This window comes from Amblyraja radiata, chromosome 3, assembly GCF_010909765.2.
Source record: "Amblyraja radiata isolate CabotCenter1 chromosome 3, sAmbRad1.1.pri, whole genome shotgun sequence".
In the NCBI taxonomy this organism is placed as follows: Eukaryota; Metazoa; Chordata; class Chondrichthyes; order Rajiformes; family Rajidae; genus Amblyraja; species Amblyraja radiata.
In genome coordinates, this window is record NC_045958.1 from 108209128 (window position 1) to 108233926 (window position 24799).

A 24799-nucleotide genomic window follows, 5' to 3' on the forward strand; every position below is an offset into this window, starting at 1 on the left:
AGTGCTGGGACCCCAGCTATTTACAATATATATTAATGATCTGGATGAGGGAATTGAAGGCAATATCTCCAAGTTTGCGGATGACACTAAGCTGGGGGGCAGTGTTAGCTGTGAGGAGGATGCTAGGAGACTGCAAGGTGACTTGGATAGGCTGGGTGAGTGGGCAAATGTTTGGCAGATGCAGTATAATGTGGATAAATGTGAGGTTATCCATTTTGGTGGCAAAAACAGGAAAGCAGACTATTATCTAAATGGTGGCCGACTAGGAAAAGGGGAGATGCAGCGAGACCTGGGTGTCATGGTACACCAGTCATTGAAAGTGGGCATGCAGGTGCAGCAGGCAGTGAAGAAAGCGAATGGTATGTTAGCTTTCATAGCAAAAGGATTTGAGTACAGGAGCAGGGAGGTTCTACTGCAGTTATACAGGGTCTTGGTGAGACCACACCTGGAGTATTGCGTACAGTTTTGGTCTCCAAATCTGAGGAAGGACATTATTGCCATAGAGGGAGTGCAGAGAAGGTTCACCAGACTGATTCCTGGGATGTCAGGACTGTCTTATGAAGAAAGACTGGATAGACTTGGTTTATACTCTCTAGAATTTAGGAGATTGAGAGGGGATCTTATAGAAACTTACAAAATTCTTAAGGGGTTGGACAGGCTAGATGCAGGAAGATTGCTCCCGATGTTGGGGAAGTCCAGGACAAGGGGTCACAGCTTAAGGATAAGGGGGAAATCCTTTAAAACCGAGATGAAAAGAACTTTTTACACACAGAGAGTGGTGAATCTCTGGAACTCCCTGCCACAGAGGGTAGTCGAGGCCAGTTCATTGCCTATATTTAAGAGGGAGTTAGATGTGGCCCTTGTGGCTAAGGGGATCAGAGGGTATGGAGAGAAGGCAGGTACGGGATACTGAGTTGGATGATCAGCCATGATCATATTGAATGGCGGTGCAGGCTCGAAGGGCCGAATGGCCTACTCCTGCACCTAATTTCTATGTTTCTATGTTTCTAAGGGGGATTGAATGCATCCTGGACCAGGATTGCAATATAGTTGTACAGTAGTTTACTGAGTATAATTGTTTTGTCTTGTTTTATGGTGGTGGGTTCTGCTTTGTTTTATTGTGTTGTAAATACTATTTTAATATTTGAATAAATATTTTGGATTAAAAAAAAAGTGTGTGGCAGTGTGTTCTAGGCCCCCATCCATTCTCTGTGTAAAAATAGCCTTGCCCTGTACATCTCTTTTAAACATTGCCCCTCTCACCTTAAAGCTCTGCCCTCCAGATAGTGAATTACTTTCCCCGTATTTATCAGTGAATGAATAATACTTTACCAGTCACATTCATATTCTTTTTTTTGCGTACACAAGGTATGCAAAGAGTCGCCATATAAAGGTTGGCGACAAAGTTACAAGTATCCCATTCTAACATTCAACTAAATGATCGGTAAAAACAAGGGGGCAGATTATTATCTCAATGTGGTTAGGTTAGGCAAGGGGGAGGTGCAGCGAGACCTGGGTGTCCTTGTACACCGGTCACTGAAAGTTGGCGTGCAGGTACAGCAGGCAGTGAAGAAAGCTGATGGAATGTTGGCCTTCATAACAAGAGGATTTCAGTATAGGAGTAAAGAGGTTCTTCTGTGGTTGTATAGGGCTCTGGTGAGACCACATCTGGAGTATTGCGTACAGTTTTGGTCTCCTAATTTGAGGAAGGTCATCCTTGTGATTGAGGCAGTGCAGCGTAGGTTCACGAGATTGATCCCTGGGAAGGCAGGGACTGTCATATGAGGAAAGATTGAAAAGACTAGGCTTGTATTCGCTGGAGTTTAGAAGGATGAGGGGATATCTTATAGAAACATATAAAATTATAAAAGGACTGGACAAGCTAGATGCAGGAAAAATGTTCCCAATGTTGGGCGTGTCCAGAACCAGGGGCCACAATCTTAGAATAAAGGGGAGGCCATTTAAGACTGAGGTGAGAAAAACCTTTTTCACCCAGAGAGTTGTGAATTTGTGGAATTCCCTACCACAAAGGGCAGTGGAGGCCAAGTCATTGGATGGATTTAAGAGAGAGTTAGATAGAGCTTTAGGGGCTTGTGGAATCAAGGGATATGGGGAGAAGGCAGGCCCGGGTTATTGATTGGGGATGATCAGCCATGATCACAATGAATGGCGGTGCTGGCTTGAAGGGCCGAATGGCCTCCTCCTGCACCTGTTGTCTATGTTTTTATGTTTCTAAAATATTTCTTGCAATATTCACTATCGTTATTAGCAGAATGATATCTTCATCTCGATACTACCATTTCTTCATGAAGATATAAATTCACCGTTTCAGAAGCCGATACATGGTTTCATGGTTGAGTCGCTTTGAGTTAATTTCATCCAACTGTTCAAATTCTCTCTCAACTTCTTGGTACTGCTTGTACATCAAGGATTTAATAATCTTGAAGAGCTGTGTAGGGGAAAAGAGACTGCATTGACAAATGACACTTGGTTGACTAAACTGATTGAAAGATACACCAGCTCCACTCCGACCATCAATCACCCGTTCACACCAGTTCTATATTAACTCACTTTCGCGTCCTTTCCCTACACATTAGGGGGGCAATTTACAGAGGGACGGTTAACCTACAGACCCGCGTGTCTTTGGGATGTGGGAGGAAACTGGAGCACCCGGAGGAAACCCACGCAGCCATAGGGAGAACGTGCAAAGTCCACACCGACAGCACCCGAGGTCAGGATGGAACCCGGGTCTCCGACGTCGCCCGGCCATTAGTAAATCTTAATTGCCGGTGTATCTTTGTAAAACATTCTTTGGGAATGTGTCTGAATAAATAGAAGTCCCGGGTGGAACAGTAAGGAGATGACAACACAGTGACGCAGCAGTAGAGTTGCCACCTCACAGCGCCAGGGACCCAGGTTCGATCTTGACTACAGGTGCTGTCTGGACGGAGTTTGTACATTCGCCCTAAGCTTGACTAATCTTCTGGAATTTTTTGAGTATGTAAATAGACAAAGGAGAGCCAGTGGATGTAGTGGACCTGGACTTCCAGAAAGCCTTTGATAAGGTCCCACCCAGGAGATTAGTGGGCAAAATTAGGGCTCATGGTATTGGGGTATTAACATGGATAGAAAATTGGTTGACAGACAGGAAACAAAGAGTAGGGATTAACGGGCCCCTTTCAGAATGGCAGACAGTGGCTAGTGGGGTACCGCAAGACTCATTGCTGGGACAGCAGCTATTTACAATATATATTAATGATTTAGATGGAGGGATTAAAAGCAACATTAGCAAATTTGCAGATGACACAAAGCTGGGTGGCAGTGTGAACTGTGAAGAGGATGCTATGAGGATGAAGGGTGACTTGGACAGGTTGGGGGAGTGGGCAGATGCATGGCAGATGCAGTTTAATGTGGGTAAATGTGAGGTCATCCGCTTTGGTGGCAAGAACAGGAAGGCACATTATTATCTGAATGGTGTCAGGTTAGGAAAAGGGGAAGTACAACGGGATCTGGGGATCCTTGTTCATCAGTCAATTAAAGTAAGCATGCAGGTACAGCAGGCAGTGAAGAAAACTAATAGTAAGATTAAACGAGAACTTACCAGTTTGAAGTTTGATCTTGATTTTATGAGGAGTTACGATGAGCGATTACGTGAAGAAGGGCCGTCCGTCTGCGTGCGCGTCAATCTTCAAAGCAGCGGTGTTAAATCACAGATAAAAAAGAAGACCCGAGAATAGTAAGATTGTGAAAAACTAGAACTTCCATATGACCTTGATAATATGAGGGTGGGAGCGGTTGGCACGTAATCGCTCATCGTAACTCCTCATAAAATCAAGATCAAACTTCAAACTGGTAAGTTCTCGTTTAATCTTACTATTTTACTTCGGAGTCACGTGAGTGACTACGTGAAGATTTCAAAGCTCTGTGATTTCACGCCGGTTACGAATCCAGGCGTCACACACTGAATGGATTGACCATGGATGAGAGTATTATTAAAGCATTCAGACATAACGTAGTTAGTAACGACACTGATGCTTTAAAATAAAGAAAAATAAATGTTTTATTAGCTTCCCCTCCGAACCTGTGGGAAAACTAGGTAACAGAACTTAAGATGGCACGAGCAAATACCCCTGGTCCGATAATGGGTTTGTTATAAAACCGCTGGAACGTTCTTTCGTTCACCCATCCTGCAGCCGCTAGGATGTCATCAAGGGGCACGTCCATCGTTCTTGCTGCCGGCGTAGATGCAGCCCTGGTGGAGTGAGATTTAAAGATATGAGTATTTATTCCCGCTACCACCATTACCTCCTTTAACCATCTGGAGATAGTTTGTGTTGACACCTTTCGGTGTGGTTTCTTGTGGCTGATGAGGACCGATTGTTCTGAGCCTCTGAGGTTCTCCGTGACTCTCAGGTGGTGGTGTAAATGTGTTACCACACACAATCGTTGGTCCTCTGGATATGCCAGGAACTGGATCTTCATCCCTGGCATTCCTGGCCTGCTCTGTTTGATCAGGTCCTTAACAACGAATGTTATGTTATTCGTATTGCTGGTCATGTAGTCCAGTCGTAGTTTTTGTAGTGTCTGGACTCTTTGGGCTGTTATTAGCGCCATCAGCATAACCACTTTCTATGTTAGTTTTGACAAAGATAAGGCCATTGGCTGTCCCCACTGACAAAGTAAGGTCAGTACCATGCTCACATCCCATGTGTCCGTGTACCTAGGCCTTGGGGGTATCGAATTGTAAATTCCCTTCATGAATTTTATTACGAAGGGGTGCGTTCCTATCGGCCCGTGCCCTGCCTCCAGTGTCAGATAGGAGGATAGTGCACTTCTGGCACTGTTGATTGCGCTATAACTTAATTTATAGTCATAGTACAGGGCTGATAGGAACTCCAAGACATCCGTTATCCGAACTGTGTTGTATGTTATATCGTTTGCATGGCAGAAAGCTTCCCACTTCTTAATATGAGTGGCGCACTGTTTTTTGGTACTGTCCCTCCATGCCTTTGTGATGACATCCACAGTTCGTTTGGATAGTCCAATGTCTTGAGATGGCCTCCTCAGAACCTGCAAAACCAACAATTAATCCGATCAGAAAGCGGATGGTTGCTCCCTGAAACTGGGTTTACTAGGAGATCTCTCCTCTTAGGTACAACCATTAATGGCTGGACTATGAACCCCAATATTTTCAGGAACCAGGCTTGTGTAGGCCAATCTGGTACTACTAAAATGCCTGTGGCTTTGTCTTGCTTGATTTTAGTCAAGCATCGATTTATGAGGCAGAATGGTGGGAAAGCATAAATATACATTCCTCCCCAGTTTAGAGAAAAAGCATCCACTGACTCTGCTCCTGGGTCCGGCTCCCAGGACACATATCTGGGTAATTGATGGTTTAATCTAGATGCAAACAGATCCAAATCTGGAGTGCCAAATCGTATAGTTATTTCATTGAATACCGTACGATTCAACATCCATTCTATATTATCATTAAACATTCGTGACCTTGCATCTGCCACCGTGTTATATCTTCCTGGTAGATATACTGCCGTGACCCAAATATCCCTCTCGATGCACCAGTGCCAAATGAGGTTAGATAATCTGTCACAGGATACAGATTTTACACCACCCATGTGATTGATATATGCTACCGCAGTAGTGTTATCAATCTGAATTTGAACATGCACATGTTGCATGTTGTTACAGAGAGACTTGAGCCCATATTGTGCCCCCAACAATTCTAGGTAATTGATTCCATATAGTTGGAGTATAGTAGACTCTTGCTCATTCCATCTGCCTCCACAGCTCCTGACTGTGTTTGTGGCTCCCCATCCTAAACCGCTTGCGTCGGTTTGGAGAAACACTGATGGGCTCTCAAGTAAGATTTTTCTTGAGCTGAGTCTTATGTTTGCCATCCACCATTGTAGTTCAATAATGGCTTCAGCTGGTAACCGTATTGATTTGCCAAACTGACCTGCATGCAATTTCAATGCTCGTTCCTTTGCCCGCTGTAAATGCTGGTAATGCAAAGGTCCGTAGCGTACTGCAGGAAAGGCAGCTACCAATTTGCCAATAGCACTTGCTGTTTGTCTGATAGTTGGTTTGTGTTTTTCTATCAGATCATTGCAGGCTTTCATCAAGTCTTGTTGTTTGCCTTTAGGCAAAGTCACCAACATGGTTACTGTATTGATAGTAAATCCTAGGTAATCAATTACCTTGGTAGGAGCTAATTTTGATTTAACTGGATGGATTAGGAACCCAAGGTTTTCAAAACAGAGTTTTGGTTGCCTTGACTGTTGCTTCTGCCAATTCTTTGGTGACTCCAAAGATGAAAATGTCATCCAAATATGCCATGACTATGTGATTTTGAGATCTTAGCAGCCCCAGAATTGGTTTCAGTAATTTGGTAAACAGTCTAGGGGCTGATGTCAACCCATTTGGCAGAGCCTTGTATTGCCATTATTGACCCATCCAGGTAAACTTCAAATATCTCCTATACTCTTTGTGAATAGACACCGAATAGTATGCATCTTTGAGGTCGATGCATGCCATATAGCCATGTTTGGAAACCAACTGAGTTGCTGTTCCAAAATTGACCATTTTAAAGTGTTTATATTGCACATATGTATTGAGTTCCGTAAGATCCAAAATAATACGGATCCCTCCATCTTTTTTCTCTTTTGGAAATATATTGGATATAAATTGGTGAGGTTCTGTGTATGACCTCTCAATAACATTATTGTCAGATAACGTTTCAATTTCTTTTTGTATATTCATTGTCTCTTTTTGGGAAAAGACATATGTGCGAATATTAGAATGTGTTGGTGGTGGTGATTAATTCAAATTGAACTCAATTTTGAATCCTTCTATACTGTGCAGTATGAATGGATCCTTAGTAACCCAACACCATTGTTTTAAGAAGTATTTTAACCTCCCCCCCACCTGTAAGTGAGGTTCGTCTGGTATGTTCCCTGAGGAACTGGTTTGACTTACCTCTGTTGTTACTGGCGACGTGGCGATGGTTTTCGTCCGCGAGGTTTGGGGAGCAGAGCTGGTGGTTGCTCTCTCCTCATCCTCGCTGTCGGCCTGCTGGGGCATGCCCCTAAAAAAGACCTTGACTCAGGTGTGAATCTTCCTCCGGTGCCTGGCTCTCTAGGTGTAAAAACGCCGAGAGCTGTAGGGGTGGAATCTCGTGGATGGACCCCTGGGTGTGGCCTGACCTCTTGTTATGAGGCACACGGTTTTTGCCTGATCATCCAGGTCCCGTACCTGTCTTGACAGGCCTTCCCCAAACAGGTAGTTTGCGGGCTGGATGTCGCTAGCTTTGCAAAGAGCTCCAAACTTCGAATGCAGTTTATTTTGAAGCGGGCATTACATAGCAGTGCCATGGTATCCTGTTCCCGGTCAGTGAGGAGGCCTCCTTCCACACCTCCTGCAAACGGAGTAATTCCAGACCCCAGCAGGTTTAATACTTTTTGGAACTTCAGTTCCTGGTTCCTGATGATGGGACCTATTTGCCCCCAAATTATACGGTTCACCGCTTGAACCTTGAGGGAAGCACAGTTAGATGGTGGGGGGTGCCTGTTCAGGGTTTCTTCCACCAATCTCCCCTGGGAGTGTTCCCCCCCCACCCCCTGTGCTTCCAAACTCTGAATCCGGGTAATCCCCGTATGTACTTCCCCCTCCATGGGAAAGACATATTGCTGCCCAGAGTATGAGGCTGCTGGCACTGTCTGTAGAAGGGACTTGTGCTGATATTGCTCCTTTCTCCGGAGTTTATCATTGTGGAGCAGCTTCTCCACAAGCTGCTCCATGTGGGAGAGTCGTCCTCGGATCCTTCCCGATGAGGGAGGGTATCCCTCTTCCCCGGACTCATCCGAGTCTACGGGTCTGACAGACTTATGGGTGGCTTTACGCCCCGCCGGGACCACCACGGTGCTTTCATCCTGCACCAAGTCTGCTGCTGCCGGTTCTGATGCCGGCGGCAATGTCGGCGAAAATGACCGTGGTCCGCTACCGGGAATGCTGCGGTCTTCGGCAGCCGGTTTCCCCGCGGACTGTCTCTTCGACATTTTTTGGGGCTCTGAAAAACAAATAATTCCTTAGCCCGAACAGAAAGCGCAGGGTAAGTGGTTCAACTTTTCTTACCTGCCGCCTTTTTTTAAATCCCAACGGCTGGGAGGACGCAGTGCCTCTCCAGTCCGTTGCGCGCGTTGCTTTCAGACGTAATGACGCACACGCAGACGGACGGCCCTTCTTCACGTAGTCACTCACGTGACTCCGAAGTAAAATGGCATATTAGCCTTCATAACAAGAGGAGTTGAGTATAGGAGCAAAGAGGTAATTTTGCCGTTGTACAGGGCCCTAGTGAGACCACACCTGGAGTATTGTGTGCAGTTTTGGTCTCCATATCTGAGGAAGGACATTCTTGCTATTGAGGGAGTGCAGCGAAGGTTTACAAGGTTAATTCCCGGGATGGCGGGACTGTCATATGTTGAATGAATGGAGCGGCTGGGCTTGTATACTGGAATTTAAAAGAATAAGAGGGGATCTTATTGAAACAGATAAGATTATTAAGGGTTTGGACACGCTAGAGGCAGGAAACATGTTCCCGATTTTTGGGGGTCCAGAACCAGGGGCCACTTTAAGAATAAGGAGTAGGCCATTTAGAACCAAGATGAGGAAAAACTTTTTCACCCAGAGAGTTGTGAATCTGGAATTCTCTGCCTCAGAAGGCAGTGGAGGCTGATTCTCTGGATGCTTTCAAGAGAGAGTTAGATAGAGCTCTTAAAGATAGCGGAGTCAAGGGATATGGGGAGAAGGCAGTAACAGGATACTGATTGTGGATGATCAGCCATGATCACATTGAATGGCGGTGCTGGCTCAAAGGGCCGAATGGCCTACTCCTGCACCTATTGTCTATTGTCTATTTTCCCTGTGACCAAGTGGGTTTTCTCCGGGTGCTGTGGTTTCCTCCCACGTTCCAAGGACGTACAGGTTTGGAGGTTAAGTGGCTTTGGTAAAATTGTAAATTGTCCCTAGTGTGTGTAGGATAGTGTTAGTGTCTGGGGATCGCTGGTCGGCGTGGACTCTGTGGGCTGAAAGGCCTGTTTCCACACTGTATTACTAAAGTCTAAAGTCAGTCGCATTTATAGCGAACTATTCAAGCAAATCTTAGCAACTGTTAGTTAGTCTTTCACCTGTAACATTGAGGCATCAGTATTGGTCGTTGTGTTAAAGTATAAATAGAGATATTCATTATGAATTACGGTTAATATTGTAATGAAATTCTTACTAGCAGCAGCACAACAGAATATGTAAACATAGTACACTGAAACAATATGATAAAGGAGAATAAAATGTTCAGTGTTTATGTATATATACACATATAGTCACACACACACACATACACAAATATATATACACACACACACACACGGAAACACATATATATACACATAAACACACACACACACACACACACACACACACACACACACACACACACCAACACACACATATACACACACATACACACACACACACACACACACACACACACACACACACGCACACACACACACATACACACACAAATATATACACACACACACACACACATGGAAACACATATATATATATATATACACATAAACACACACACACCAACACACACATATACACACACACACACACATACACACACACACACGCACAAATAATAGAGCAATCGTTGGAAGCAGTGAGTCATTCTCAATACAAGTTGAAGGTGTAATTAATAGTTGGATACATGGGTTGCTTCTGAAATACATTGAGGTGAGATTCTATTCTAACTCAGCACCTGCTCGCTAGTTCTGCCGTATCTTCTGTCTTTATCCAGTTGACCGGAGAACGGTTCCTCCGGAGGCCCCCTCTGTCCGGGTAGAATCACGGACTTCTCGTCGAAAAGACTCGAAACTCCTTTCCTGTCGAAAGTGAATAAATGAATGACTGTGTTCCGTCGGAATGATCTGCACCTCTTGGATGAACTCTGCTGTTTCATGCGGGATAGGTTGTTATTGACAAATGCCCGTGAATGGAGTAACTCAGCGGGTCAGGCAGCATCTGTGGAGAACATGGCTGGGTGACGTTTCACAGAGTGCTGGAGTAACTCAGTGGGTCAGGCAGCATCTCTGGAGAACATGGATAGGTGACGTTTCATGTCGGGACCCTTCATTAGTTCATAAGTTATACGAGCAGAATTAGACCATTCGGCCCATCAAGTCTACTCCACCATTCAATCATGGCTGATCTATCTCTCCCTCTCAACCCCATTCTCCTGCCTTCTCCCCATAACCCCGGACACCCGTACTGATCAAGACTCTTCTTTAGACTGATCGAGAGGGGGCAGGGTTAGTTGGAAAAGATTTCTCCCCACAACAATCAGTTTGAAGATTCCCGACTCAACCTGTCCCAAAAGAAAAATATGGTCATTAAACATATGGATATGGAACTAATTCTTACACATTCTAAAAATGTAAATAATTAGCAGAGTATTTAATATAACAGCATTTACATAGCAGCCAAAATGTAGAAATATGGAACTACGGATGCAGGTTTACATAAAAGGACATAAAATGCTGGAGTAACTCAGTGGGTGGGGCAGCATCTCTGGAGAACATGGACAGGTGATGTTTCAGGTAGGACCCTTCTTCAGACTGATCCGACACGAAACGTCACCTATCCATGTTCTCCAGAGATGCTGCCAGGCCAGCTGAGTTACTCCAGCACTTTATGTTTTTTTTGTAAACCAGCGGCTGCAGTTCCTTCTGTCTGCTGTTGCCATTGTTTGTCGGACTGATGTTGGACTCGTGTTTGACCGCAAGATAACAGTCGACAGAGAGTCCACACACACACGCCTGGTGTCAACAGGTGGAAGGAATATTACTGGACGAGCATATTGGTGATAGTAATCAAAATTCAGTAAGATTCAGCACAATCATGGGAAAGGACAAAAATAAATAGATGAAATACTGGAAGGCAAGAAGCAATTGAGCAGAAGTGGACAATGAGATGGGTGGTGCAGCGGGAGAGTTGCTGCCTCACAGCGCCAGAGACCCAGGTTCCATCCTGACTACGGGTGCTGTGTGTACGGAGTTTGCACGTTCTCCCTGTAAACACGTGGGTTTCCTCCGGGTGCTCCGGTTTCCTCCCACGCTCCAAAGACGTGCAGGCTTATAGATTGATTGGCTTGTGTTAGATTGTAAATTGTCACTACTGTGTGGGAGAGTGCTGGTGTACGGGGTGATCGCTGGTCTGCACGGACCTGGTGGGCCGAAGGGCCTGTTTGTTTCTTGTAACATGTACCAATTAAGGTGACATTCAGATTGTCAAACAGTCATACAGTCAATAAAGAGCAACAAGACACCCAAATACATTTTTAACAGGAACATCCACCACAGCGACTCCCCCTCATACCTCAGTGCAGCGTAGGTTTACAAGGTTAATTCCCGGGATGGCGGGACTGTCATATGCTGAGAGAATGGAGTGACTGGGCTTGTATACTCTGGAGTTTAGAAGGATGAGAGGATATCTTATTGAGACATATTGAATTTGAATTGAATTTATTTGCCACACAACCAGGATCGGTGGTATTTGGGTTGTCAGCAGCGGTACAATAATAAAGAACACACAACCACAATAAAAATGTAACACAAACATCCACCACAGCATTCATCACTGTGGTGGAAGGCACAGAACTTGGCCAGTCCTCCTCCATTTTCCCCCGTGGTCAGGACCTCCACCCTCCGCAGCCGTTGCTGCGGGCGTCCAGATGGTAAGGGACAAAGTCAAAGTCAAGGTAAGTCCAGGATCGGCTCTTCCCCACCGGAGACCGCGGCTTCAGGTTGGTGTAGGCCGCAGGCCGGCGGTCGAAGATTTAAGGTTCCAGCCGCGCCGCAGCCAGAAGCACCGCAGACCGCAGGGCCGATGGTCGAAGCTCCCCTCCAGGGGTGATGGTAAGTCCTTGCCGCACCCGCGGTAGAAGTTGGCCATAAGATTATTATTAAGGGTTTGGACACGCTAGAGGCAGGAAACATGTTTCCGATGTTGGGGGAGTCCAGAACCAGGGGCCACAGTTTAAGAATAACGGGTAGGCCATTTAGAACGGAGGTGAGGAAACATTTTTTCACACAGAGAGTTGTGAGTCCGTGAAATTCTCTGCCTCAGAGGGCGGTGGAGGCTGGTTCTCTGGATACTTTCAAGAGAGAGCTAAATAGGGCTCTTAAAGATACCGGAGTCAGGGGATATGGGGGAAGGCAGGAACGGGGTACTGACTGGGGATGATCAGCCATGATCACATTGAATGGCAGTGCTGGCTCGAAGGGCCAAATGGCCTACTCCTGCACCTATTGTCTATTGTCTGTTGTCTCACTGTGATGGAAGGCAAAAAAAGTTCAATCGTCTCCCCTTCTTCCGCGCTAAAGACAAATGACTAAAGTGTGAACTTTTTACAATTTCATCCAAAAAGAATGAGTTGGGAAGGTGAGATAAACTGAGTAGAAAGATGGGAGGGAGAAGAAATTCCCAAACTCCCAAATCCCAAAACAAAATACAGATATGGGCTCTAAATTTAAATCCACTGTCAACCTTTTTATTTTGTATGAAAATTGAGAAGTAAACACCTATGGGATTAACATGCAGTTGAAATTGTGGTTGAAATAAAAGTTAATAGGATAAATATTACTTCCTGGAATTATTTATTAGCCAAAGTATCAGTAGCCGTCACCCATTAAACTAGGTTCTGTAAGTAAACATATTGTATTGGAATCATATTTATGGATCTCACAAGCTCAAAATCCCTTGGAGAGAGATGTGGGCCAAACGCGGGCAGGTAGGACTAGTGTAGATGGGACATGTTGGTCGGCGTGGGCATGTTGGGCTGAAGGGCCTGTTTCCACACTGTATCATTCTGTGACTCTTAAACCAACAATCCTCTGTGGAGTGATGAGGCAGATCCGGAAGTACTAAATGAGACTTAAATGTACATTCAAGTTTCTGATATACTCGTTGACTGGGTGACACCACACGGGTCACATTTACTGATTATCCCGAATTGCCCTAAATGTTTGTGGCACCCCTTCCTTCCCTGGATCACTCTTGCTTTTGTACCGAGGATGCCCTGATGACAATGATTCAGGTGATGACCGTGATTAGAACGGGTGTCAAGGGTTACGGGGAGAAGGCAAGAAGATAGGACTAGGAGGCAGAGATCAGCCATGATTGAATGGCAGAGTGGACTCAATGGGCCGAATGGCTTAATTCTACTCCGATACCTTGTGAATGTGATTCATCTTGATCCGACAGTGATATTGAATATTAATGAATGATAATGATAACGGCAGTAATATTGAATGATAATGGCAGAGAAAATGTATGAAATACATGTATGAAAATGTATGATAATAAATAATAAAGGCAGTGATAAAGAATGATAATGGCAGATAATGAATATTAATGAATGATAGTGGTAGCAATAATGATGATAATGACAGTGATAATGAATATCAATGACATTGATAATCAATGATAATAAATTTGGTAATGTAACAACTAATAATCATAGGTGATGATAATGATAATGATGACAATGACATTGATGATGATGACAATTATAATGATGACAATGACAATGACATTGATGATGATGACAATTATAATGATGATAATGACAATGACATTGATGATGATGGCAATGACATTGATGATGATGACAATGACATTGATGAGGGTTGGGTACTTTCCGGTGCCGCCGATTCGGCACCGCTGTTTCGGCGCCTCTGTTTTGGAGGGTTCCTTCCCTATAGCACATTAGCACAGTCTTATGTCAGTGCTAATGCTAAATACATATGACAAAATAAATTCAAGAGCATGCTGTAGTGTGAATAGAAAACATATTAAATGAAATGCAGGTCAGTAAATTTTGATGAACTTTCTAAAATGTTAAAAAACCCCCATCGGCCATCCCTCACGAAAAGCAGTCCTGAATGCTAACCCTAACCCTAACCATAACCCTCCAAAACGGAGGCGCCGAAACGGCGGTGCCGAATGGTACCATTCCGATTGATGATGATGGCAATGACATCGATGATGATGGCAATTACATTGATGATGATGGCAATGACATCGATGATGATGGCAATGATATTGATGATGATGACAATGACATCGATAATGATGACAATGACATCGATGATGATAGTGATGATGAATAATGACAATGATAATAAATGTTAATGACCGTGAGGATGAATAATATTGACCGTGATAATTAATAATTGTGGAATATTGTGAGCAATTTTGGCCGCCATATCTGAGGAAGGATGTGCTGGCTCTGGAGAGGGTCCAGAGGTTTACAAGAATGATCCCAGGAATGATTGGGTTAACATATGATGAGCGTATGATGGCACTGGGCTTGTACTCACTGGAGTTTGGAAGAATGAGGGGGGGACCTCATTGAAACTTACCAAATAGTGAGAGGCCTGAATCTGTGGAATTCTTTCCCAAAGAAGACTGGAGATAAGTCAATGGATAATTATAAGGCAGAGATAGATAGATTCTTGATTAGTACGGGTGTCAGGGGTTATGCGGAGAAAGCAGGTGAATGGGGTTAGGAGGGAGAGATAGATCAGCCATGATTGAATGGTGGAGTAGACTTGATGGGCCGAATGACCTAATTCTGCTCGTATCACTTTTGACCTTGTGATCTTATAACGACAGCAATAATGAATGATGATGGCATGGATAAGGAATGAAAATAACAGTGACAATAATGACAATGACATTGATAATGAAAGATAATGGCAGAGATGATGAATAATAATGTTAGTGATAATGAATTACATCAATGGTAACGACAATGATAATGAGTGGTGAGATTGTAATCAGAGTGATATATGATCTGAATGTGAAAGAACTGACATAAAGAGAGCAGGATTGATCGTTGAACCGGTTTAAGTTGGAAGAGCTGTAATTAAGGTTAAGATTTTTGATCTTAGAATTGTCAAAAGAATCTTAGCACATTGACGTTCTCCTGATATGTACCAAATTTATAATCTCTTTCACTAATGTGAACGGGTGATTGATGGTTGGCATGGACATAGTGGGCCGAAGGGACGATTTCTGCGTGGTATCTTTAAACTTAATTTCTGTCAAACTAAATTTTGGGCACACTGTGCTGGAGTGGGTCAGGCAGCATCTCAGGAGAACATGGGTAGACAACGTTTTGGGTCAGGACCCCTTCTTCAGTCTGACCCGCTGACTTACTCCAGCACTTTGTCTCTTTTTTTTGTACACCAGCATCTGCAGTTCCTTGTGTCTAACAAGGGAGTTTACTCATGAACTCAGCTTGGAGAGGTTATCAAGTAAGGTGATGTTTAAAGAATGTTCGATCCTGACCATGGGTGCTGTCTGTACGGAGTCTGTATTGTATTGTATTGTTGTATTGTATTGTATTCAAATTTATTGTCATTGTCTCAATTAGAGACAACGAAATGAATTTCCCTTTACAGTCAGTATCATAAAAATAAATAAATAATAAATAATAAAACATATTAAAAATAAAATAGAATTTAAAAAAAAGCACAAACACAGAAAGTCCACGACACAACATAACACAGAAAGGGGGCGCTGCACTGGCAGCAGCCTGTCGGCAGCGTGTCTGTTTTTTTTCAACTTTTTTAATTTTTTTAGTATGTTTAAAAGTCTGTTTTTAATGTTTCTTTGTGTGTTATGTGTGGCGGGGTAAGGGGGAAACCGTTTCGGCCGCCTCTTCCATGGAGAGGCGATTTTTTTTTTTCAGGTCGACTCCCCCGTGGCCTAACAGCAAGGATCGGCGCGGACTTTCCCGGAGACGCGCCCGGGGCTTCAGCGGCGGGCGCAGCGTGGACTCTCGGCGCGGAGCGGGTGAGACCTCGCTGGAGGGGAGCGCTCCGTTACGCTGGCCCGCGGCAGCCGGCAGCCTGAAGCCGCGGTCTGCAGAACTCCAGCTGGCGCGGCGTCTACAGCCCGGGATCCCTCGTGGAGGACCCGGGGGGAAGAAGAAGCTTCCACCGCCAGCCCGCGGCCGTCTTCTACCGCGGGTGCGGCATGGACTTACCATCTCCCCTGGAGGGGAGCTTCGACCGCCGGCCCTGCAGACTGCGGTGCTTCCGGCTGCGGCACGGCAGGTACTTTAAAACTTTAACCGCCGGCCTGCGGCCTACACCAGCCTGAAGCCGCGGTCTCTGGTTGGGAAGAGCCGATCCTGGACTCACCTTGACTTTGACTTTGTCCCTTACCATCTGGACGCCCGCAGCAACGGCTGTGGAGGGTGGTGGTCCCGACCACGGGGGAAAATGGAGGAGGACTGGCCAAGCTCTGTGCCTTCCACCACAGTGATGAATGCTGTGGTGGATGTTTGTGTAAACCTTTTATTGTGGTTGTGTTCTTTATTACTTTACCACCGACCTTGGTTGTGTAGCAATTAAATTATATCAATATCAATATCAATCAACACAATGGCACCAAGGTGAGGAAGGCACCATAGTCCAGCCAGCCTCCCCTCCGATCTTCCCAGATGTTCACCCGTGGTCGGGGCCTTCCGAGCACCCGCAGTCGCCACCCCGGGCGGCCCGATGCTCGGACCCTCTCGCCGGGCTGATGGAACGCCGACGCCGAACCCCGACGGTGAAAATCCTCCTCAGCGGCCCGGACCTCCCGATCAGCCACCTCCCACCGGAGTCCACAGCTCCTGAGTCCGCAGGCCGAGCCGGGCAGAGTCGCAGGACCCCACGATGTTTGTCAGCGCCGCCCGCGTTGGGAGCTCCGCGAACCACAGCTCCAGGATGTCGGTGCCGCAGGCCCAGCACTCCGGGCTCCAGATGGCGATCCCCGGTAAGGCATCGCCAGCCCCGCGATGTATCAGCGCTGTCCCGCCGCTGCTGGAGCTCTGGTCGGTCCAGACAGGAAAGGCCGCGCCAATCCAGTAGGTAGGCCGCTGGGGGGGGGGGGAGGACGCGACTCGAATAATAGTCGCGTCCTCTCCAGGAAGCGACTGAAGGACGGTATCCCCCTTACCGTACCCTCTTCCCCCACATTAAAACATTAAAAAAAACATCAAAAACACACTTCAACATAACAAAAAAAAACGAAAAAACAAAAAGATACCGGGCTGAAGGTGGAGGCAGCTGGCACCAGCGCCACCGGAAGTACAACCTACAAACCTGTACGTTCTCCCTGTGGGTTTTCTCCGAGATCTTTGGTTTCCTCCCACACTCCAAAGACGTACAGGTTTGTAGGTTGATTGGGTTGGTATAAGTGTAAATTGTCCCTAGTGCGGGGAGGATAGTGTTAATGTGCGGGGCTCGCTGGTTGGTGCGGACTCGACTGTCCGAAGGCCCTGTTTCCGTGCTGTATCGTTAAACTCACACAGTTCACGGTTTCTACAATGATCAATCCCACCTTCATTGTGTTAGTACTGGATTAATTTAGAGATGCAGCACAGAAACAGGCCCTTCAACCCACCCAGTCCACGCCAGTTCACCAGATTCAATTTCTCTCCAGCTGTTATCAGGCAACTGCACCATCCTATCACAACCAGAGAGTGGACCTGAGCTACCATCTACCTCATTGGGGGTGGGAGATTGCAACCTTCACGTGGTCCGCCCTGTTTCAACGAATGCAATCAACCCGGCGTGCACAATCAAATAAGATCAAATAGATCCTACAACTTTAGGCTGTGCACGCCATACGCAAGAAGAAGAAGGAGAGGAAGAAGATCTATCTCACTTGGGCAATCTTTGATTGTACTTTACTGGACTTTATCTTGCGCTAAACATTATTCCCTTTATCGTGTATCCGTACACTGTGTACGGCTCGATTGTAATCATGTGTAGTCTTTCTGTTGATAGACACAAATTGCAGGAGTAACTCAGCGGGTCAGGCAGCATCTCTGGTGAAAAAGGATGCGTGACGTTTTGGATTGGGACCCTTCAGACTGAGAGTATCCAGTCAGTCTTTCCGCTGACTGGTTAGCAGGCGACACAAAGTGTTTCACTGTACCTCGGTGCACGTGACAATAAACGAAAGGGCCTGTCCTACTTGGCGATTTTTCATCGACTGACGTTGAAAATTCGCGGCGTGACGCGACGTGATGACGTATTGACCCGTGGTGTTTTCTTCAAGTGTCGCACCATTTTTTTTATCGCCGCTGGATTTTGAAATGTTCAAAATCTTTTGGTGACACTGATGTCCAAGTGGGCCAGGCCCTTAAACTGAACTAAACTAATTGATATGTCATCTGCTGCTGCCCCTAATTTGTCCTGTCCTTTTCCTTTCTCCTGTTCCCTCCACTCTACTTTCAGTCCGAAGAAGGGTCTCGACCCGAAATGTCACCCATTCTTTCGCTCCAGAGAGATGCTGCCTGTCATGAAGGGCCTGTTTCCGAGCTGTACCTCTAAACTAGTTCTATGTTATCCCACTTTTGCGTTTGCTCCCTGCTCTCTAGGGGGAGGTTTTACAGATCGCGGGCGGGCGGGCTGCTGATAGAGTCGCCTTATCATCTCACTTAACGCAGCGACGGTGGCTGTTGAAGGGAGTGGACACCTGACAAACTTGACACCGGCCAACCCTACAAGCCCGGGTGAATGGGAGGAACAAAAGGCGGCGCTAAATGAGGTTTTCTTGCGCTTGGCTGAGCCGTGTGGCTGCGTTTAGGGAGTTGTTCATTGCAAACGTGGAGGCTTTTGTCCGGCTGTAATGACAGGCATTCCCGTCTAATTGAACGGGTCCTGGCTACGAGAGACACGGCTAGTGAGAGCGACCTTAGGGTCAGACGGAATTAGCCCAGCGAAAACAAAAACATGACAGAAATTAGCCTGACACTAAGCACGGACTTTACCCCCTCAACTCCCCTCTTCGGGAAAAAAAAAATCACCAGTGGAAAAAACAGTTTGAGGATACCAACACCACAATTGCAAGGATACGAGGCGGTCAGGATTAAATGCTGTGTTAATTTATTAATATATGGTTTACTTAGAAAACCTCGGTCTCTATACAAAGGCGATGCGGAGATGCAGGTGTCGAGGCAACCCGAATAAAAGGCCACATCTCCAGTGAATAAAGGTGGAACGTCAGTCCATCTCGCCGACAGATAATCAAACTTCGTGCAAAGCTCAATTTCAAGAAAGTGTAGGAAGGAACTGCAGAAGCTGGCTTACACCGAAGATGGACACAAAATGCAGGAGTAACTCAGGCGCGGGACAGGCAGCATCTCTGGAGAGCAGGGATGGGTGACGTTTCGGATCGAGACCCTTCGTCAATCCGAGATACTGCTTGTCCCGCTGAGTTACTCCAGCTTTTTGTGTCTATCTTTGGTTTAAACCAGCATCTGCAGTTCCTTACACAATTAGTGCAGGCCTCTGGATTGCTGACCCAGTGAACACCACTACTAGCATACAGGCTTATTAAGATGTAATCACTGTTCGGGTTGTGGGGGTTATTAGTTAAAAGAGCAGACATAGAGATATGGAAGGATAAGGTGTGAAACTGACAGATCAAAGAGGACAATGCTCAAGGTAAATGTAGAATGGTTCATTGTTAGCTTTGGGGAAGGTGGCAACAAGGCATACAATCAGTAAAAAAAGTGTATGTTTTGTTAAAAGGGATAGACACAAAATACTGGAGTCTGAAGAAGAGTCTCGACCTGAAACGTCACCCATTCCTTTTCACCAGAGATGCTGCCTGAACCGCTGAGTTACTCCAGCTTTTTATGTCTTTCTTTGGTTTAAACCAGCAACTGCAGTTCCTTCCTGCACTGGAGTAACTCAGTGGGACAGGCAGCATCTCTGGAGAAAAGGAATGGGTGATGTTTCGGGTCGAGACCCTTCTTCAGACTCAAGTTTACTCCAGCTTTTTGTGTCCATCTGTGTCTGAGTCTGGGAGAGGGAAACTTACAAAACTGGTGTAAAAATACTGGGCAAGGTTTGGTGGGGTTTTGTATTGCAAGCGAGGAGGTTAAAGTTACCCCGTATGACAATGAATGTTCACTTCTAGTTCAGATACAGCATGGAAACAGGCCCTTCAGCCCACTGAGTCCGTGCCGACCATCAATCACCCGCTAATACGAGTTTATAAGTTCCTTGAACAGAATTAGGCCATTCGGCCCCTCAAGTCTACTCCGGCATCAATCACGGCTGATCTATCTTTACCCCTGAACCCCATTCTGCTGCCTTCTCCCCGTAACCCCTAAGGCCCGCACTAATCAAGAATCTGTCAATATCCGCCTTAAAAAAATATCCATCGCCTTGGCCTCCACAGCCATCTGATAATAAATGATAATGACCGTGAGGATGAATAATAACACGAGGATGTTCCTTGTGTCAAAATAAATGCACACGTTTCAGTTGTAGCTGTTAATGTTCATCTGCAAACATAAACACGCAGGTACAGCAGGCAGTGAAGAAAGCGAATGGCATAGAAACATAGAAAACAGGTGCAGGAGTAGGCCATTCGGCCCTTCGAGCCTGCACCGCCATTCAATATGATCATGGTTGATCATCCAACTCAGTATCCTGTACCTGCCTTCTCTCCATACCCCCTGATCCCTTTAGCCACAAGGGCCACATTTAACTCCCTCTTAAATATAGCAATAATGGAGCATGCTGGCCTTCATAACAAGAGGAGTTGAGTATAGGAGCAAGGAGGTCCTTCTGCAGTTGTACAGGTCGCTGGTGAGACCACACCTGGAGTATTGTGTGCAGTTTTGGTCTCCCAATTTGAGGAAGGACATTCTTGCTATTGAGAGAGTGCAGTGTAGGTTTACAAGGTTAATTCCCAGGCTGGCGATAGGTGGAGCAAGTGAGATATATAGGAGGGGGAGGGAGGGAGAGGGAGGGAGAGACAACTGGAGGGAGAAAAGGAGGGATGAAGGGGGAGGGAGGGACGGGGGAGGGAAAGAGGGAGAAAGGGAGATAGAGGGGGAGAGGGAGAGGCAGAGAGGGAGAGAATGGAGCGGCTGAGCTTGTATACTCTGGAATTTAGAAGGATGAGAGAGGACTTTATTGAAATATATAAGATTATTAAGGGATTGGACACGCTAGAGGCAGGAAACATGTTCCCGATGTTGGGGGAGTCCAGAACCAGGGGCCACAATTTAAGAATAAGGGGTAAGCCATTTAGAACAGAGATGAGGAAACACTTTTTCACACAGAGAGTTGTGAATCTGTGGACTTCTCTGAGGCAGAGAAGTCCACAGATTCAAGGGATATGGGGAGAAGGCAGGAACGGGGCACTGATTGTAGATGATCAGCCACGATTACAGTGAATGGCGGTGCTGGCTCGAAGGGCCGAATGGCCTACTCCTGCACCTATTGTCTATTGACCACGGGGTCTAGAGAGACTGTAGAGGACAACAGCCTCATGGAGTTTGGGACATGCTGAGTTTTAAGTGCCCCGTGAAGGGTCAGTAGTGAAGAGATAATGAGGTCTGAAGGGTTGCTGACCCAAAGCTACAGCCCACAGTAGGGGATCTGTGTCAAACACCACCTCAGGGGAGGGGGAAATGTGCGAATGAAATGGCTCAGTGTAACTCAGGGAGGCAAGGCCGACATCTCAATGTTGCACGCCACACTTTTAGAGGTGGAGCAAGTGAGATATATAGGAGGGTGGAGAGGGAGAGGGAGAGAGTGGGAGAGAGAGGGAGAGAGACAGCTGGAGGGAGAAAAGGAGGGATGAAGGGGGAGGGAGGGGGGAGGGAAAGGGAGATAGTGGGGGAGAGGGGAGGGGGAGAGAGGGAGAGGGATGGAGAGATAGGCAGTCGGGGAGGAAGGTGGAAGAGGCGGAAAGGGAGAGAAAGAAAGAGCGAGAGAGTGGAGAGAGAGAGGGGGAGAGAGGTGGACAGAGGGAGAGAGAGAGAGAGAGAGAGAGAGAGAGAGAGAGGGGGGGTGATGGGGAGGTTTAGAGAGGAGAGGGAGAGAGGGAAAAAGAGGAAGAGGGAGAGGGAAAGAGAGTGAGAAAGAGGGAGAGCGAGAAAGATAGAAGAGGTGGAGAGGTGGAGAGGGAGAGAGAGAGGGAGAGAGAGAGAGAGAGAGAGAGAGAGAGAGAGGGAGAGAGAGGGAGAGAGAGGGAGGGGGAGGGCAAGGGGTTGTTGAAAGTGGCAGTCCCTTTGGATGGAGACAGTACAACTACCTCCGGAGTGGGTGTTGGAGATGTCGAGGGAGGGAAGAATGGGAATCGCTGACAGGGATCTGGGTTTGTGGATGAATGTGGAAATGTAAGAATGGTTTGTTTCTTTCTACTCGGTTTGAGTTGATTGTTGTTGCTGACTGTTTTTGTCCCCCCTCTCCCTTGAATCGGTCTCGGGGAGGGGGACAGGGAAGTCAGTGTGGGCCACTGTGAAGAAGCCCCTTGCTACAGCTGCGGCGCAGAGGATTAAGCAGCTTCACACACAAGGCAACATTGCACAAGTAGCCTTTGAACAAAAGTCAGGGATGCTATTAATGATATGGTAATCCTTAATCGAGCTACCTCCCAGTAGCAGTAATATTGACATGGGAAGAATATCTAAGTCCAGCGAGCAGTGAACGACAACACTATGCTATTGTTTATTCCAAACTCTAACCCGACTCACTTTTTTCTCTCTCTCCCCCCCCCCCCCACTTTTTTGAATAAATAAAAATGGATAAACCGGTGCGTTGCATCTAAATCAGTTTGGATTTTCGATCCCGGGTTCCCACACACCCGTTTAATATCTGCTTAGCGTTCACTGCGCCAGCTGTTTACTTGATGTTTTACATATTAAAAATAAGACCACACAAAGGCTAAGCCTGAGACCTCTGAGCTGATACATTATCGGTGGAAGGAGATTTTTAAACGTGTATCCGTGTTCCCCACGCTTTGTGTAGCGGTCGCTGGCTTCAAACTGAAGTAAGATCATTTCTTAATCACCGGAATTATTCTTGGAAGGTTTGACAGGACGATTCCGTTTCTCAGGAATATTACTCCCAAAGAGACACCACATGTTCATGGAAGATAGCACTTTACACTTTAACGCTCGTCAAAAGCAAATTCAAGATAATTGTGGCTTGTTTGCAAAGGGATGTACGCTAAAATGTCAAAAAGCCAACCTGGGTCACTTCCACGTGTGATGTTTTACTTGGATTGATGATTTTCAAGAGATGCCCCCTGGAATTTACTGAAGAGAACTATTCTTTTACTGTTGCCGATTTTATTTTGCAACATGTTGGTTATTACAGCCAAACCATATTTAGTTTAAGAAGGAACTGCAGATGCTGGAAAATCGAACGTAGACAAAAAATGCTGGAGAATCTCAGCGGGTGAGGCAGCATCTATGGAGCGAAGGAAATAGGCAACGTTTCGGGACGAAACGTTGCCTATTTCCTTCGCTCCATAGATGCTGCCTCATCCGCTGAGTTTTTCCAGCATTTTTGTCTACCCCCTGTTAGTTTAGTTTAGTTTAGAGATACAGCGCGGAAACAGGCCCTTCGGTCTACCGAGTCCGCGCCGACCAGCGTTCTCCCGCGGATTAACACTACCCTACACACTCAGTCACAATCAATCACAGTCACAATAATACTTTGCAACATAAACGAAGAATTTCATTTGCCAAGTCAGTCGTACAAATAAAAAGCAACGGAACACACAAAATCCATTTTAACATAAACATCCACCACAGTGACCCCTCCACATTCCTCACTGTGATGGAAGGCGAAGAAAAGTTCAAATCCCTTCCCTTCTTTGTTCTCGTGGGCCTCGAACTCTCAGTTGACGGGACGATCTTGACTCCCGTAGCCGTGAGCGTTTTGGCCCTCCGCATCGGGGCGATCAGCTGCTGCATCGGGGGGATGTCAGCTTCCCTGCCCCCGGCGATCAGACCCCGGGTCGGGGCTGGTCGAGCTACTGCGTCTTTGGAGCTTCCCGACTCAGCCTCTCCCGAGTGCGAGTTCTTGATGGTTAGTCCCCAGGCAAGGGATCAGCTCCGATGTTAAGTCCACGCTCTGAGGTGGGGCTCAAAGTTAGTCCGAGGAGGCCTCCAGCTCCATCGATGGTAGGCCGCCGAGCGACCGGAGAATGCGATCTGAAAATTAATCGCATCTCTGGCAAGATAATGGCCCTGTCCCACTCTACGAGTTCATTCAAGTGCTCTGCCGAGTTTTTTAAAAAAAAATCAAAACTCGTGGTAAGCACGTAGAATGAACGTAGCGGGTACGTCGGAACTCGGGGACGTCTCTTAGCGGCTCGTAATGCTAAAGGCAGGTACTCGGGAAAGACTCGCTAACGGCAGGTAAGCTCGGGAAGACTCGTGAAGATTTTTCAACATGTTGAAAAATGTCCACGAGAGCCCCGAGTACTTACGAGCGGCCATTACCGTAAATCTCCGAGTTCGAATCAGGGCAAACTCGGGGGGGGGAACTCTTCAATGAACTCGTACAGTGGGACAGGGCTTTCAGAAACTGAAAAAAAGTTTCCCCTGACACCCTCCCCCTCCCCCCACATAAACAAACTGGAGAACATTTACACAAAGTTTTGACACACACTCAAAATTAAAAAAAACGAAAAAACAGACAGACTGTTGGCGGGGCTGCCAATCGTGTGGCGCCCCCTGGTGATAATTTACATTTATACCAAGCCAGTTAATCGACAAATCTGTACTTCTTTATAGTGTGGGAGGAAACCAGAGAACGTGCAAACTCCTTACGGACAACACCCGCAGTCAGGATTGAACCTGGGAGCCCGGGCATTGTAATGCTCCTGTCCCACTTAG

At 46.3% G+C, this 24799-nt stretch overlaps 1 protein-coding gene across 1 annotated transcript in view; it reads right to left on the reverse strand.

Moving 5' to 3' along the window:
• Window positions 1-24799, reverse strand: part of LOC116971587 (EF-hand calcium-binding domain-containing protein 6-like) — an 89129-nt gene that overhangs the window by 14817 nt on the left and 49513 nt on the right. Inside the window, exons 13-14 of the mRNA XM_033018821.1 lie at window positions 9842-9965; window positions 2325-2449 (exon numbers count right to left, since the gene is read on the reverse strand). Of these exons, the coding sequence (XP_032874712.1) occupies window positions 2325-2449; window positions 9842-9965 (249 nt within the window). The remainder of the gene's footprint in view (window positions 1-2324; window positions 2450-9841; window positions 9966-24799) is intronic.